Source organism: Apteryx mantelli, chromosome 3, assembly GCF_036417845.1.
Source record: "Apteryx mantelli isolate bAptMan1 chromosome 3, bAptMan1.hap1, whole genome shotgun sequence".
Classification (NCBI taxonomy): domain Eukaryota; kingdom Metazoa; phylum Chordata; class Aves; order Apterygiformes; family Apterygidae; genus Apteryx; species Apteryx mantelli.
In genome coordinates this window covers 50,192,142-50,206,430 of record NC_089980.1, presented here as the reverse complement: position 1 = coordinate 50,206,430, position 14,289 = coordinate 50,192,142, and the positions used below count along the sequence as shown (strand labels likewise).

Here is a 14,289-nt window from a genome sequence, read left to right as displayed (position 1 = left end):
TATCTTTTGAGTATCCTTATTCTGTTTAAAAGGGTTAAGATAATTGGGCACGCTAATACCTTGAGATCTAGACTTCTGGTCTCAACATACTTTTAAATGCTGATAGTTGTCTCAAGGAGCCTTTTACATGCAGTTCCTTTATCTTATAGGAGGAATTGTCTGGGATGAAAGATCGAATACGAGTAGTAGTTCTTGAAAATGAGGAACTCCATCAGAAACTGAAATTTTTAACTGCAGAACACACATTGAGAGAACAAACTCTTCTAGATGGCTCAGTAAGTTCTTATTTTTCTGTCGTTTTAATCAAGGCTCAGGGACCTGATTCCTTTAACTAAAGGCTATGAAAATGGTTGTCCTGTAACTGAATTTTAGTCAGAATTTTATGACAGTTTCAAAACGTGGATTACTGTGGATAACATTGTTGTCACAAGTTGCCAACAAAATTAACTTCTTTATTTGTTCTTATATGTTACTATAATGAAAACTAGAATATTCAATACTTACAATTATTGTTAATAAACAGCCTATATATTAAACTGAATCATTAATATTTTTATTTTAGGCAAATACTCAGAACTCCTGGCCTGTAGATGGTAATGACTGTAGTGTACATCAGCCCGTCACCTCATCACCAGCATGTAACAGAAAGCAGGCTTTGGCCTCAGCAGCTGTTGGAGATGCAGAAAAATGGCACTTAGAGCTGGTTGGTATTAATTTTCTTTGCAGGGTCATACCTTTAAGTAAGCTTTCAGTGTATCTTTGTTGCTGCTGTTCTGATGATTAATTTTCTGACAGACTTATGGGAGGAGTTTTGGTTGACTGAACCTTAATCTGAGGTCAGATCTTTTTCCCTTGAAGCTCATCTTCTCATTATCCTATCATTATTATTATTATCCAGTTAGACACAGATGGTAGGCTGTCTCTGCAAATGTTAACTTCTCAGAGATAAGACTTGGTTTAAGGAGCTCATGTCAGTGATGGCTCCACAATGTATAGTACTCTTGAGATTCTTGGCAGTGACACTAGCCACAGACAGGTGGGAACTGGTAATTTAGCCCTGCAGACAAGCTCTTTAGCAATGAGTCCATCCGCTCCTGGAGCAGTGCAGGATCAGCAAGATGCAAAAGTGACTTTGTCCAATTTATCTTCCCTGAGCTGAATCACACATGTTGTGCTTTTAGAGAGACAGAAGATCTCTAGTGATTTGGAGATAGTGTTTTCTCTCTCTCTCTTTTTTTTTTTTAAGTTTGGGAAGATAGTCTTAATTGTTTGGCTCTAAGCTGATGGTTAGCATTGCCATCTGTTGGGAAAAACGTGGCTAACCCAAAGTTTTGGTCTATCTTATCCATGTGCATGTGTGTGCTGTGGATTTTAAAGGACATTTTGATTCTTCAAGATAATTATTTCTATTTATTAATTTCTCCCAGTAAAATATATTTTTGTTATTTTGTGTTTGGTCTGGAGTTGAAAACATCTTCTGTGATCCCTAACATCTTCAGTTATTTGAAAACTAGTTTTTACAATAAGTGCTCCTTTGTCTGTCATATTTGGAGTAAGAGAATCATATTGTTTGGCTCACTCAAACACAGAAAGAGCCATAATTTTCTGGCATTTTCTCTGGTTCATCACCACTGTTTTATTTAACATTGTTATAGTTGATTTATATATATAGTTCTTTCCAGGTAATAGGTTTATAAATAAGTAGGTGGTTTACTTGAAGTTCTTCAGAATGGTGCAAACAGTTTCTTCTTCTATTTCTACTGACTTCAGGGAAAGCAAGAGCAAACCCAACAAACAAGATCATCAATTTTTGTAAATCATTGTAGACAGTTGAAATCAGTGGAGCTGGTGCAATTTACACCATATGAGGATCTGGCAAGATGTGTAGAAATAAGAAAAAGGGAGGCTCATTCATTTTGTAGACTTTCGGAAAAGTGTGAAATACTTGAATTTCTCTGAATCTAATGTTTCAACAAGTTTATATTTTCACGGGAAATCAGTGAATATGGCTAATGTCTAGGTTTATTTATAAAGACAAGACTATGAAGAAAGCAAAAGATACCATTTTCTCCCATCTTTTCTGTAGGAGAAACTGAAACTTCTTTATCAAGAAAAAGTCAATATCCTTGATGCTCAAATACAGTCCCTAAGGTAAAGTGATTTTTTTTCTTTAAATTATTGTTAAAAATATTATCAACTTGTAACAACATGAACAACTCTTAATTTGAATTTAAGTAAGAGAATGGGTAATGACTGAATATTGCGTTTACTAGTACAGTGTCCCTGAAAGGTAGTTTGACATGAAGTTCTCTCAAATCTAAAGGTAAAATTAAATGTATTGCTATTATAAGGCAATATCAGCAATATATATTATACATCCTATAAATTCGATTGAATTATTGTTTTTATAGAAATTACTGAGCCTCAGAACTTGATGTAAAATGTCTTTATCCTTTTTACCTTTACTTTCTTTATAGAAACATCCTGTCTATTAAGATAGACCAATCGAAACAAAAAAAAAGCTAAAACTCTAACTCATATGAGCTTTTTTTTTTTTTTTAAACTAATATTTTGTATCACAAGCTTTAGAACTCTTAAGCATCCAACTAGTTTTGGCCAAATAATGATTTTGGAGCAGGAGAATGTAGTTTTGAAGAATGCAGTCTGTATTTCCATTCATGTAACATGCATCTCTTTAAACACAGAAATACCTAAAAATAAGTCCCTATATACTCCTCAGAATATCAGCAGTTTGAATAGAGAGAGCAGACTATGGAGAACCAGAGCTAGAGCAAATCACTTTAGGATTTTGGTATTCTGGAGTAAACTTCCCTCTGTGTACCTGCATTCACTGCACTGCTGCTGAATCTGTTTAATTATGTTTTTCCCTAAATATATCATGGTTTTGTATGTCTGAAAATTCTGTATGTTTTGTGTGTGCAGAATTACTGGTAGAGAGACCAGTTTAAATATGTTCTTGGCAGTGGTGAAATCTTACACATGCAAAACTATTTAAACCAGTGCTAGTAAAGGAGGATCTTAATTTCAGCTGATGTGATCTGATTTTTTCTTCACTTTGTTTGAAGTGTAAGATATACTCAGGCAGAAAGATTGCAGGTTTAAATAGTCTGACAATTTCTACCAATATATAATTCAGCTTCTTGCTTTCTCCGAAGGGACTTGATCTTTCAAAGTCTAAGCTCAGCAAAACACTTGCACATTTGCCAAATTTTATTCAAGTCAGAAATTCTGTTGCTTTCAGTGGGAATATCCTTGTTTTTAAGTTTAAGCATAAGTTTACATAGGACTTGTTGATTTCTGCCCAGGATTTCCCAACAATAGGTCTGTTGTACCATGACCATCTAAGAATATATACAGAGCAAATTCTGTTCAGCTTATAGTATGTATTATATTTAATAGACCAACTACTAAAATGGGAAAAAGTGCACAGAAGATTTCCCAGATGGAAATATGCATGCATGCAGTGTATATATCATGTGCACAGTAAATCCAATGCAACCAGAATGTGTCAGACTTACTATATGTATGCTGCCCAGATGGCCTGCATAACAAACCAAAAGCTTTGGATTCATTGCACGATTTGTCAAATTGATCTATATGTGCACAGTGTGCGTTTGTCTGGAACTTCCTGATGTCAGCATTCCTTCTGCTTGTGCTCTGCCTGGACTGTCAGCTGCTTGGAAATTCTGGAGAAAATTCTTCAGAGCACCTGGTAAAAAAAATTTCAGGAGAAATAAAATAAAATAAAATAAACGTTTTCCTGGAGATGCCATTGACCTGGAGTTTATATGTATTGCTGGGTCGGAATGAGTGTGCTAAATACATTTGGATTTTGTCTAGGGAGCATACAGGACTTTTATATTGGCAATTTACAGTTACTTTGAGAGTAGGCAAGAAATGTAGAGGTAATGATAGTAGTGGTAAGAACAGCAAAAATTTGTTAGGTTTTCTTAGGATGTTGATATATTTACACCACTGATAGTGTTTCTTGTTAACAGACTAATTACTCAGTTCAAACAGTATGGAAAGTTATATGTTTCATCTAGTAATTTTCTGTATAACCTCACTATTTTCTGAGTTTCCAGAGGGAAGAAATCATTTTAGTATCATTTTGTTTTCTCTATTACTTTTGATTGGGCAGTTCAGCTATTATTTCTCTGTGAAGATCTTCCTTGCACTGTTGACGTCTGTAACAAAAACAGTAAGAATACCTCTAATGCACATTGTTTTATGTCATATCTCTAGTTGTATATTTCCTATAAATAGAACTTGTAGAAATGTTTGATTGTAACTCAAATAGCATTTTTGTTTCTTCTTTCTAGAAAAGACCTTTCAGAATCTCAGAAGACATGCCAAGATTTGGAAGGAAGACTGAAACACCAGAAGTCACTCATTTCAACCACAAATTCCAGTCGGATTGGTGGTCTGTGTCTGAAATGTGCACAACAGGAGGCTGTTCTTGCACAGACTCATTCTAATGTTCACATGCAGACCATCGAGAGGGTAACCAAGTAGGTTTGGGGGGAGTATTTACTTACTAATTTGAACCACGGTTGCTTACATGAAACCATGCTAGGTTTCAGTAGTGTTTGATTGCATTAGTAGAGATGTGCTTTTACGGAACAGTTGAGTCCTGAGTTCAAATTATAATGCTGAAGTCAATGGCAGAATATGGGTTTAGGTCCTAGCCATTTTGAAATCCATGGTAGTTTGCTGCTTCTTTCAACAAGGGAGGAAAGTCATGTTTTGTAATTATGATACCTAAGGCAGTACAGATTATTAGTCTGTTGATAGCCTGTGTTTCCTGCACTTTTTCTGCAAGAAAACTCTTCACTCTGTCAGGAGAAATACAACAGAAGTCCATATATTTCAATTGATAATTTTCTATGTAAATTCCCTATCTTTCTGTAGTTGAGAGTTTTTCTAATTCTGCTTTATTTTCCTTCTATTCGGGGGACTTTTAGGAAAAAATAAAATGAAAAAACATTAACAGCGTGCTCCCCTTTTTTCCTTGGATTTACTTAATAGGCCAGGAGTTTGGGATTAGGATATGCTGCTCCTCTGAACTAGAATATTTCCAGGGAGAAATTTCATTTGGATAAAAGTAAATAAAATTATTTGCAGATTGAGACAATTATACCCTCTTAATACCCGTAAGCTTTCAACATATCAAACAATGAAAAGATTAAGTTAAATATAACATTTTACTGATTGTTAGTCCATTTGCTAAAGATCTCAGTAGCTTAATTAACAAAAAGTTGCGGAGGAGTGTAGATTGCAGAAGTATTATCGTTTAGTTTAGTTCCAGTTTACAGCAGTCAAAGGGCTGCTGATTTTTCATTCGATATGTTTAGTTATCTGAACAGTTTTGTTGTACCTAAACACTTAACCATTAAGAATTTTTTTTCCCTCCCTATTTTACATTTAATGTCAGAGTAATTCTGTATTGCTTGGATCTGTTTTTTCAAAACTTTTCCCCCTTCCCCCCTCTCCCCTTCCCCCCGTCCCATCAATCCCCATTTGCAATGCCAACAGGATGCTGCTCAGCTTAGATACGTTCGTGACCTGAGCCCTTTACTGGCAGTTTCACTAACAGTCCATTCTTCTTAAGGACAGGTCAGCAAGCAAGTGGCATTTTCTGTATCTGCCAAGCTAGCAGTGTTTTGTCTTTCAAACTTAACTCCTGCTGATTTCAGTCTTACTTTACTTACCACATTTGTCCTTTGTCTGTTAACAATTTATATTTTATATACCTGGGTTTTTTTCCCCTGTAGGAAGATACAAAATAAATATTTTTCTTTCTTTATATGCAGAGAAAGAGATGACTTAATGGATGCACTTGTTTCAGTGAAACGAAACCTGAGACACATGCAGCAAAGAGAGTCTAATGCTTATGAGCAAGTGAAACAAGCTGTGCAAATGGCAGAAGAGGCAAATTTAGAAAAAACAAAGGTAAAATCATCATGTGAGAGCTTTTCAATATTCAGAACTACTACAAATGTTAATTAATTTTCATGCTAATGAGAGAATACATTCGTAAGACCTTTATCACATGTTGCTACGCTGTAGTAGATTTAAAAGAAAAGAGTGTTCAAACTGCATTGTGTGTAATTCTTCTAAGCAGTAACATGAGAAAACATTAAATGAACACCACGTTTGCATTTTTAAATTATAATCTGAGGCTGTAGGGTGTGTGCTGCATCCTCAGGCCGTCATTTAAATTCTGATATAGTTTCACAGACAGATGACAAAAAAATTAAAGGTAGAATTTTCAAAGATATTCATGACATATATGAAAATAACTTTTAGATCATGCAACTGAGCTGCTCCTGAAAGAATACTTAAAACGGTTGCAAATGGGTTTTTTGCTTCAAGAGAGTGCAGTGCAAGGATTAATTAGCTAACATAATTCTTTGAAGATGAGAAGTGCTGTATGAATGTTATCTGTATGAAACTTTTGGGTACTATGTAAATAATAATGATAAAAATCAGTTTTGATCTAATGCTTGTATTAGCCCTAATTACTGTATATAATCAACTGATAGTGAGCTAAATTATTTCCTTGATATTTAGTGACATCTACTGTATAATTTGTGAATTACTGTGGAATCAGAGAATTTCTTTTCAATGAAATGACACTGTTTTTAACAACGGACAAAGTTGATATAATTATCCTGTTGACCAATTAAGCAGCAGTGATTGGTATTATTTATGCAATGCTATAAATATGTGTGCGTTTGACGGGGGTCTGTCTTTATGAGGAAGATGTAACAAGACTTGAAAATCCTATATACTTGTTAACTTTAACTTGTGTTAGAACCCTTCATTTTTTCTGAACAGAGATGAAGAATCCTTCTGAGCCCACAATTTGCTAGTAATCACCTGTGTCATCCTGTCCTTGAGGGGTTACCTTTTTAGATGGCTTATTAGTTTACTTTTCTGGATCTACAGTTATCTGATAGAGATGTTATTAGCTTGCTGCCACTTAGAACTGCACAAAACACTTCTTCTCATCCATGCAATAAAATAACAGTATCGATCTTCCTCTTTTTTTCCCTCTTGCTGTTGGAAGCTGGTATTGTAATATTAAAAAAAAAAACCTACAAAGCCATATTCAGTACAGATCATGTCAGAAATATGGCCTAGTAATAAAACTTAGTAAGAGAAATTAATAGAACCGTTAATGAGATGGGACTTCTTTGTTGTACTGTTTAATTTCTGCCATAAAAAGAAAGCAACTCAGTAGGGACTCTACTGGCCAACCTCTTCAGTACAGCAAGGAGATGTGAAGTGCTGTTTGTATACAAGACCAGACTGTGACCAGTAGTTTGTTCTTTCCGTACTCAAAAGCTGTTTTTATATGAAGGAACAGGGGAAAAATCTTTTACTCCTCCTGCATGAATTTAGCTTTCTTACAAGTACTGGTATTTCTTTTGAAAATTACAAACAGTCCTTGATTTCCCCCCCTGCCCCCACCTTATTCCACCTCTTAAGGCCAAATGCTGTTTTTCTTCTGTAAGTCTCATGGAATCCAGTAGAACAATCCAGCACACAAGTAGAACAAGTAGAAAAGTGAGGGATTAGCATTTGGAAGCCCACTGTGTTAAAATAATTGCAGCTTCATCATTGAGTTGACAGCAAGTCTGACCTCGGGGGCTTACTGTTTAAAACCACTGTTTTCTTCTGTTTTTCGGTTGTCTCTGTAGCTTTTGGCCTCTTTCTTCCGTATTAAACTTAGAGCCAGGAGGTGATCTGATAAGGTTAAACTTCCATAGTTCAAGCAAATCCAGGAATGTATTTTCAACATAGGCTTCATAGAAGAATAGTTGTTTGAACTACTCGTTATGTAGTCAAAACAGTGGGCCTAACAAAATATAAATTTCTTCTTGCAACTTATTTCTTGTAGAGTCGCATTCTGTTTTGTGGGTCTACCAAACTACAGCAGTTTTATGCAGATGATTGTTTGCTGGTGCTTATGTTATTTTTCTACAGAAAAGGGCTCATGGCCACAACGCAGGGATTTCCCCCACCAAGGTAGACTCTGCTGATATGAAAGAGACCCTGAGAAGTGTCCCATAGAGCTGACATAAACGAATGGCGACTATTAAAGCATTCTGTAAAAAGGATGGTTTAACTTGCTTCCCTCTGGAACAGCCCAGCACAAAGGAAATAATACCAGAGATGGGCTTTGTCTGAGTAAAACAAAAATAAACTGCTTCAAAAAACTAATTCAAAAGTAAAGAGAAATAATGTAGTATTCCTAAACAGAGGTTACTTTAGCTCCCTTAAAATGGGATATGCTGAATATGAGGAAATGAAATCTAGTTTACTCACGGCCAGCAAGCTCCCTTTGGGGTACTTTGAATACTCTGATTCTCTTTCAAGAAAGCAATGTATTTCTCATTTAAGTTGACATAACACTCAGTTCTTATCCCTGTGACAGGGAGACGTCAGTATAAATTGATAGATTTTTCTAGTTTGTTTAGAAGATAGTGTCTTCTGTGCTTCTTGGGCATAAACTTACTTTCCTCAATTCTGATAATTCAGTTCAGGCAAAAATTATAATTACTCACTTCCCACTAGATGCATCTATAACCCGTGTTTTAGCACTTTGGATTAACTCTACTGAAAATTCATAAATGCTTACTTAATCTTCTTCATTTGAGAAACCTGAAAATCAAAAGAATTATTTCTTTGTACCTTTACACAATTCTTCCAGCTGTTTTCTTAGTCTTCTGCACTCAGTAATTCATTACAGGGGGGAACAAATAGAAATACATACTCCCTCTTCCACTTGTCCCCCTGCAATGTGCAGTTGGGCAGTAACCACAGTCTCCACTGTTTGCACGGAGTCAAATACAGAGACTGGCTCTAGTCTTGAATGATGTGCAAATGGGTATTTTAAATGCAAGTCAGATAATCATGTTAGTTTTAGAAGAACTGCTATTCATTTGGGAAATGTACTCTGAATATCATTTTGTCTTTATCATGACTTCTAAATGGAATTAGATTTATAAATGATGAGAGGACAGGTATGCACGTACAAACCTATACAAGTGCTGTCATTTTGTTAGTCCTATTCTAGATGTTAACACACTAGTGCATGTATAAATGTCATAGTAACTATTTAAAATACAAAAACCCCTCCATTCTAATAGCAAATCAGTTTCTCTGAAAGTATTAGATAAATGTCATGTTTGTTTAAAAACTTAGATTTCTTCCACTTAAAAAACAGAGTTTTTTCTAGGCTTTAGTCCAGTGTGAGCAACTGAAAAGTGAGATGGAACGGCAGAAAAATCGTCTTGAAAGGGAATTAGTTGCCCAGCTAGATAAGAGGACTGATGAAAAAGAAGCACTGCGGGAAGAAATGAAGAAAGGAAGGGAGGACTTGGCAGCAATGGTAAGAGTTGTTTTCAATTTGTGTATTATAAAGAATGTTCAGTCCTCTTTAAAGTTGCTGTTTGCTGTTCTTTCTAATATAAGTTTCATTTTGGATTTGAGAGCTCAGTAAATAACTTCTGTCTCAGCTTTAAAGCACTGGTAAGTAAGTGATCCTCTGAGTCTGAATAACTGAGTTTTATGCTATGTCATTAGATATATACTATGCACTTTCTAACTAAAAAGTTAGCATAGTATTTTCTAATGCACTTTGTAAAAATAGTAAAGAGCTAAGCAATATATGATACAATGTTCTTACCTAGCTTCTTCAAAAGAATATTATTTAGGTTGCAAAGTAAAGCATTCAGAAATCAGCACATGCCAAAATTACAATTCTTTACAACTTTGACCTTAAGTATATATTTATGTTATAGTATCACTTTAATTGCATTCTAATACGGTATTTTTCAGTGTGATCTTGTCATATGCTTAATTTGATGACCTGTAGAAATGTACTGGAATCGTTTCTCACTTAGGTTTTTAAACTCTGTGAGACAGAATCTGCCTCATCATTTATATTGTGGCCATTACAACAGAGCCCTGATAACCTTGTTTTTTAGGCTTCTAAATCCTAGTGTAATATGAGTATAAAACATGAAGTTTTTCTGTCCAGTGGGAGGGTACAAAGGAAACCTTATGCTAACAGCAGTAAACCTGTGAGATGTGTCAGAGGAGGTACTGATCAGATGATTGGAGAAAGAAGTAGGAAAAAGAATAGAGATAGAAATGCTCCATGAATTAGTGTTTTTCATGCTTGAATTGCAACTTATTTAACCATTTTTTGGTGGCAATTTGGAAACAATATAGTGAATTTCTCTGTTGACTATAGGCTTTTTCCTTAGTTATTTGTATTGGCTCCTTTTAGAAATAGACCGCATAGTTTCCAAAATCTTGAGAACACAAGCTGAAAAATCGCTGGACAAAACAAATGATTTAAGTGTTTAAAGAAGAGGAGGTACTTTGGTAGTGTTTGGTTGTGAAATGACTGGAAAGCTACTAGAGGAGCTGGCAGGGAGCAAGGTGATATGGTTGCATTTCTGGTATTATAAGACGATGGACAATAACGTTTGAAAGCTTCTGTGGCGCGTGGGAAGTCAAAGCCTTTGACTCCAATTCCAGATAATAAAACAGGAATTAAGTACAGTGAGAGAGATTAAGTAAGTGATATTACAGTCATTTAAGGAAGTGAACTGTTTTAAGTGATCATCAAAAATCTGTTGCCAGGACAAAGTGAAGTAGAAGATTAACCTTACTCTGGAAACACCAAGATATATTAAGCAATTCCTTGTTCAAGTAATTGTTATCTGTTGGAAGTTATACTTCTTACAGATTTAATTACAGATTTACTTTAAAGCAGAGTGTGCACTCCAAAATATGGTCTATTTAGACAAGCATCTCATACCTTTCATTATTACAACATGAAGTTCACCTCTTTGTCACCACATTGCTTCATATTTCATCACCCACTGGTTTGTAGTGTATTGGAACTGATTCCAACTTGGAAGACTTGTAGTCTTTTCTCTTTTTCAAATCCTACATAAACGGTAAACAATCTTTAGTGATAATAGTATGATAATGTCATACCTGGTAAATAAGAATGAATATGAGATGATTTTGTAAAAAATTATATGTGCATATGATCTACATCTAGTTATGATTAACTCTGGCTTTTCTGCTTGGGGAAAATCAAACTGCAGAAATGGTGCACTGTGCATTAAGTTAATCTCCATGTGAATATTTTATCTGTACCTTTAAGAAGTGATTTGTTTGAAGGGAAGAATTGGCATGATACATAAATCAGGTAGTATGTATAATGAGTGAAAAATAGTTATGAATACATAATCCTCTACGTTTGGCTTTGAATTCCTATAAGTTAACCTAGAACTGTCAGACACCATTATTTCCACTTACATTAGTCAGCTTCAGGGCTAAATAGCTGTAGGATAAGTGTCTCTGTTTTATTGTTATATTTTGTCACCATTGAGCAAAATTTGATCTGAGTTGCATCAGAATTTTTAGCATACTCTACTGGTATGTTTGTTGCACAGCCTCATGTTTTGATTTGTGGTGCTGAAATACTGTCTCAGCTTAAGAATTAATTTAAGATCTGCAGTTGCAATGTGGTTGCAAGTTTTCTTTTTGCTGGTGCAAAAGATAGCTCTGGAAACAAGATTTTATCAAAATCAGTCTACAGAAAGTATAAGATGGTGTTAATTAGTACTCTTGCAGCTGCAAGAGTAATGGAACCTGCTACTTCTGACATTGTGTCTATACTAACAAGTCCTGGAGACTAGTCTGGGTTTCAAATAAATTACTGTATGATAAATTAATACAAAATAATGAACCCACTTCTACAATCATTTAGCCACATTCTGCCATATCCTTGCTTATGATGTATTCTCTGCAACTTAAAGTAAATTTTTTACTACATAACTGCAGTTGCTTTCAAGGAGAAAGCCCCACAAGATTTAGCTCTGTGGTTGATTGAACTTCCTCGTTGCGATGTTTTTGGTTTTTTTGCAGGTGACAGCCATGTCTGAGAATGTGGCCACATTGGAGGCTCAGGTAGAGAGAATTACAAGGGAGAAGAACTCGCTAGCTAACCAGTTAGAAGAAACGCAGCATCAACTTTCATCTCGTGAAATGGAGACGAATAAGGTAGAGATGTTTATATATGAGTATTGAGCCTGGTTTTGCTTATCATGATGAGTTGAAAGGTGAGGTGTTTTTTGCTTCTGTGTTTTCCTGTATATTGGAAAAGAATGTATGCTAAATGTAAACATCATCTGAAAATCCCAGAGACACAATTTTACAAGTAAAAAGATAACTTTTAAATCTGTTAAGCCACCTTGTGATACAGAAGTTCACAAAATGAAGGAGCATTTTAAGAATGTCTAAAAGATTTGTTTAACCATTAAAGTTTTAGCTTTTCAGGCTAGGTTCATAGATGGCTGCAGCACGACTATGAAAAAAGAGAAGGCAGTGGTATAAATATCCACTGGGCTGGAAAGAACAATCTCATAGCCTACTGATTTGAAGAAATCTCCTGGGAGAGATGATACTGGAGTTCCAGTCCCTGTTTCAATTAATATTAATTGATACAAAGTTGAATAGCTTTTAATAGGAAAGATTGAGAGTGGCCACCTCATAGTAGTTTATGCTGTAGTTTTACTGCACTGTCCCAAGAAGTTGGAAACCTGTCTGTGTCTCTGTTCTGAATTGAGATGTCTCAAATATCCTGGAGGAATGCCCTAACTGTTGAGCTATAGGGTTTAAGTGCATTGCCATAGCCTATTTTTATTGACTGTGTAAGTGGCATCCAAGTCGCCTTGTGACTCTAAATACTTGTTTCCAAACGCTGCCATTATTAAAAACAGTAAATATCAACATTTTTCCAGTTTGGGTTTTGTCTGAAATAATTTTTCTTCTGCATGCACCAGAAGTCAGGGAAAAATGTTTGAGGTTATAATTTTTTTTTCCTTCACTCTGAAATACTAGGAACCTGAAAAATCAGTTATTAGGACAGCACCATCTGCTGATTCTTCTGTGTTATTCAATTTGTACTATGTATGGTGGAGCTGAAGGCGAGGATGGAAGATGGCTGTGTGTTTTTATTTTGCTTGGAGGAAGGGACATATCACACTTTGTTACATTCTTCATATGAAGAAAGGAGGAAGTGGAAAGACAGAGTTGGCAATCCATGCAATTGCATCCTAGGATTTTTCAGTTGCACATGATATTTCGGTATTAAAAAAAAACAAACTTAAGAACTTTGTCTTTGTTTGGAGCATTTGCTCCCTTTCGTTATTTGAAACAGGGCTGAATTCACAAGCTATCCTCTTTCCTCCCATGCTTTGAATTTATAAGTAATGCTGCTCCTTAAAATTATAGCAATTGTTTTTGTTTTTTCCTAAGTTGATCTGATGTCAGTATGTGTATTTACTCCACCTTTTTTAAGAAAAAAAAATGTGAAAAGGAGCAGAGGTATGAGACTGAAAAAGAGAAATGAATTTGGATTGTTGAAGGTGTGAGAGAAGAGATTGTTGAGAAATACAGGGGGAATACAGAAGCAAATTAAAAGTGCACATTTGGGAAGCAAGTCTGGTAAAAGAACATAAGTGGGGCAAGCAGGAGAGTGAGTAGGAAAGAAAGTTCTCTAAGAGAAGCTGAGAGTAAACACTTTTCTGTTCTCTTCAAGGGGCCTGGGGGATAGTAGTTTTGTGTATAATTATGTTTGATTAATTAGTAAGATGAAATGAAGAGTCACAAATTGGAGGTGATTGCACAGGATAAGGACAAAAAGCTGGCAGCTTATCCACTCTCTTTCCTGTTCCCAACAGATAGATCAAATAATCTGTTAAAAGCCTTAGATTAGGAAATGAAAGACTATTTTCCTGTGCAGCATTAGTGAAAGTTGTGTGGGAGGGGTTATTTCATTTTTACGTCTCTCTGCGTCTCTCTACATCTCTCTACGTCTCAAATTGAGCTGCCATCAAGTGGAAATGAAGGAGGAGGTAACATAATGTATATACCAACAGCACAGAATAATTGTTCATCTTGTGGAAGTGATCTTTAATTTCTTTAAATGTTGCTTTGATCACTTTTTCTGACCCATGCATATACTGGATTTAGCTGTTGTTTTTAAGAAACTTTTCTTTAGTTTGTATTAAGAATCTAGTGCTCTGATCTAACTTTGAAAATAATTATATTAACATGTAAACATTTTCTGTGTTACCAGGGAAAATTGGCAAGACAAGAAACTATGCCCTTATATAGGAGTGCGATAGATCCTTTACTTCTAGGTTTTGAAAGTGTTGACATAGACTTTCT

General features: G+C 35.3%; 1 protein-coding gene across 5 annotated transcripts in view; it reads left to right on the top strand.

Annotated features, from left to right (window-relative positions):
• SDCCAG8 (SHH signaling and ciliogenesis regulator SDCCAG8) overlaps positions 1–14,289 on the top strand; it is a 115,448-nt gene that overhangs the window by 15,500 nt on the left and 85,659 nt on the right. For all 5 annotated transcript variants that reach the window (XM_067293349.1, XM_067293345.1, XM_067293346.1 and 2 more), the window contains exons 5-11: positions 150–275; positions 563–703; positions 2,087–2,151; positions 4,344–4,532; positions 5,835–5,973; positions 9,269–9,421; positions 11,983–12,117. In XM_067293349.1, the coding sequence (XP_067149450.1) occupies positions 150–275; positions 563–703; positions 2,087–2,151; positions 4,344–4,532; positions 5,835–5,973; positions 9,269–9,421; positions 11,983–12,117 (948 nt within the window). The remainder of the gene's footprint in view (positions 1–149; positions 276–562; positions 704–2,086; positions 2,152–4,343; positions 4,533–5,834; positions 5,974–9,268; positions 9,422–11,982; positions 12,118–14,289) is intronic.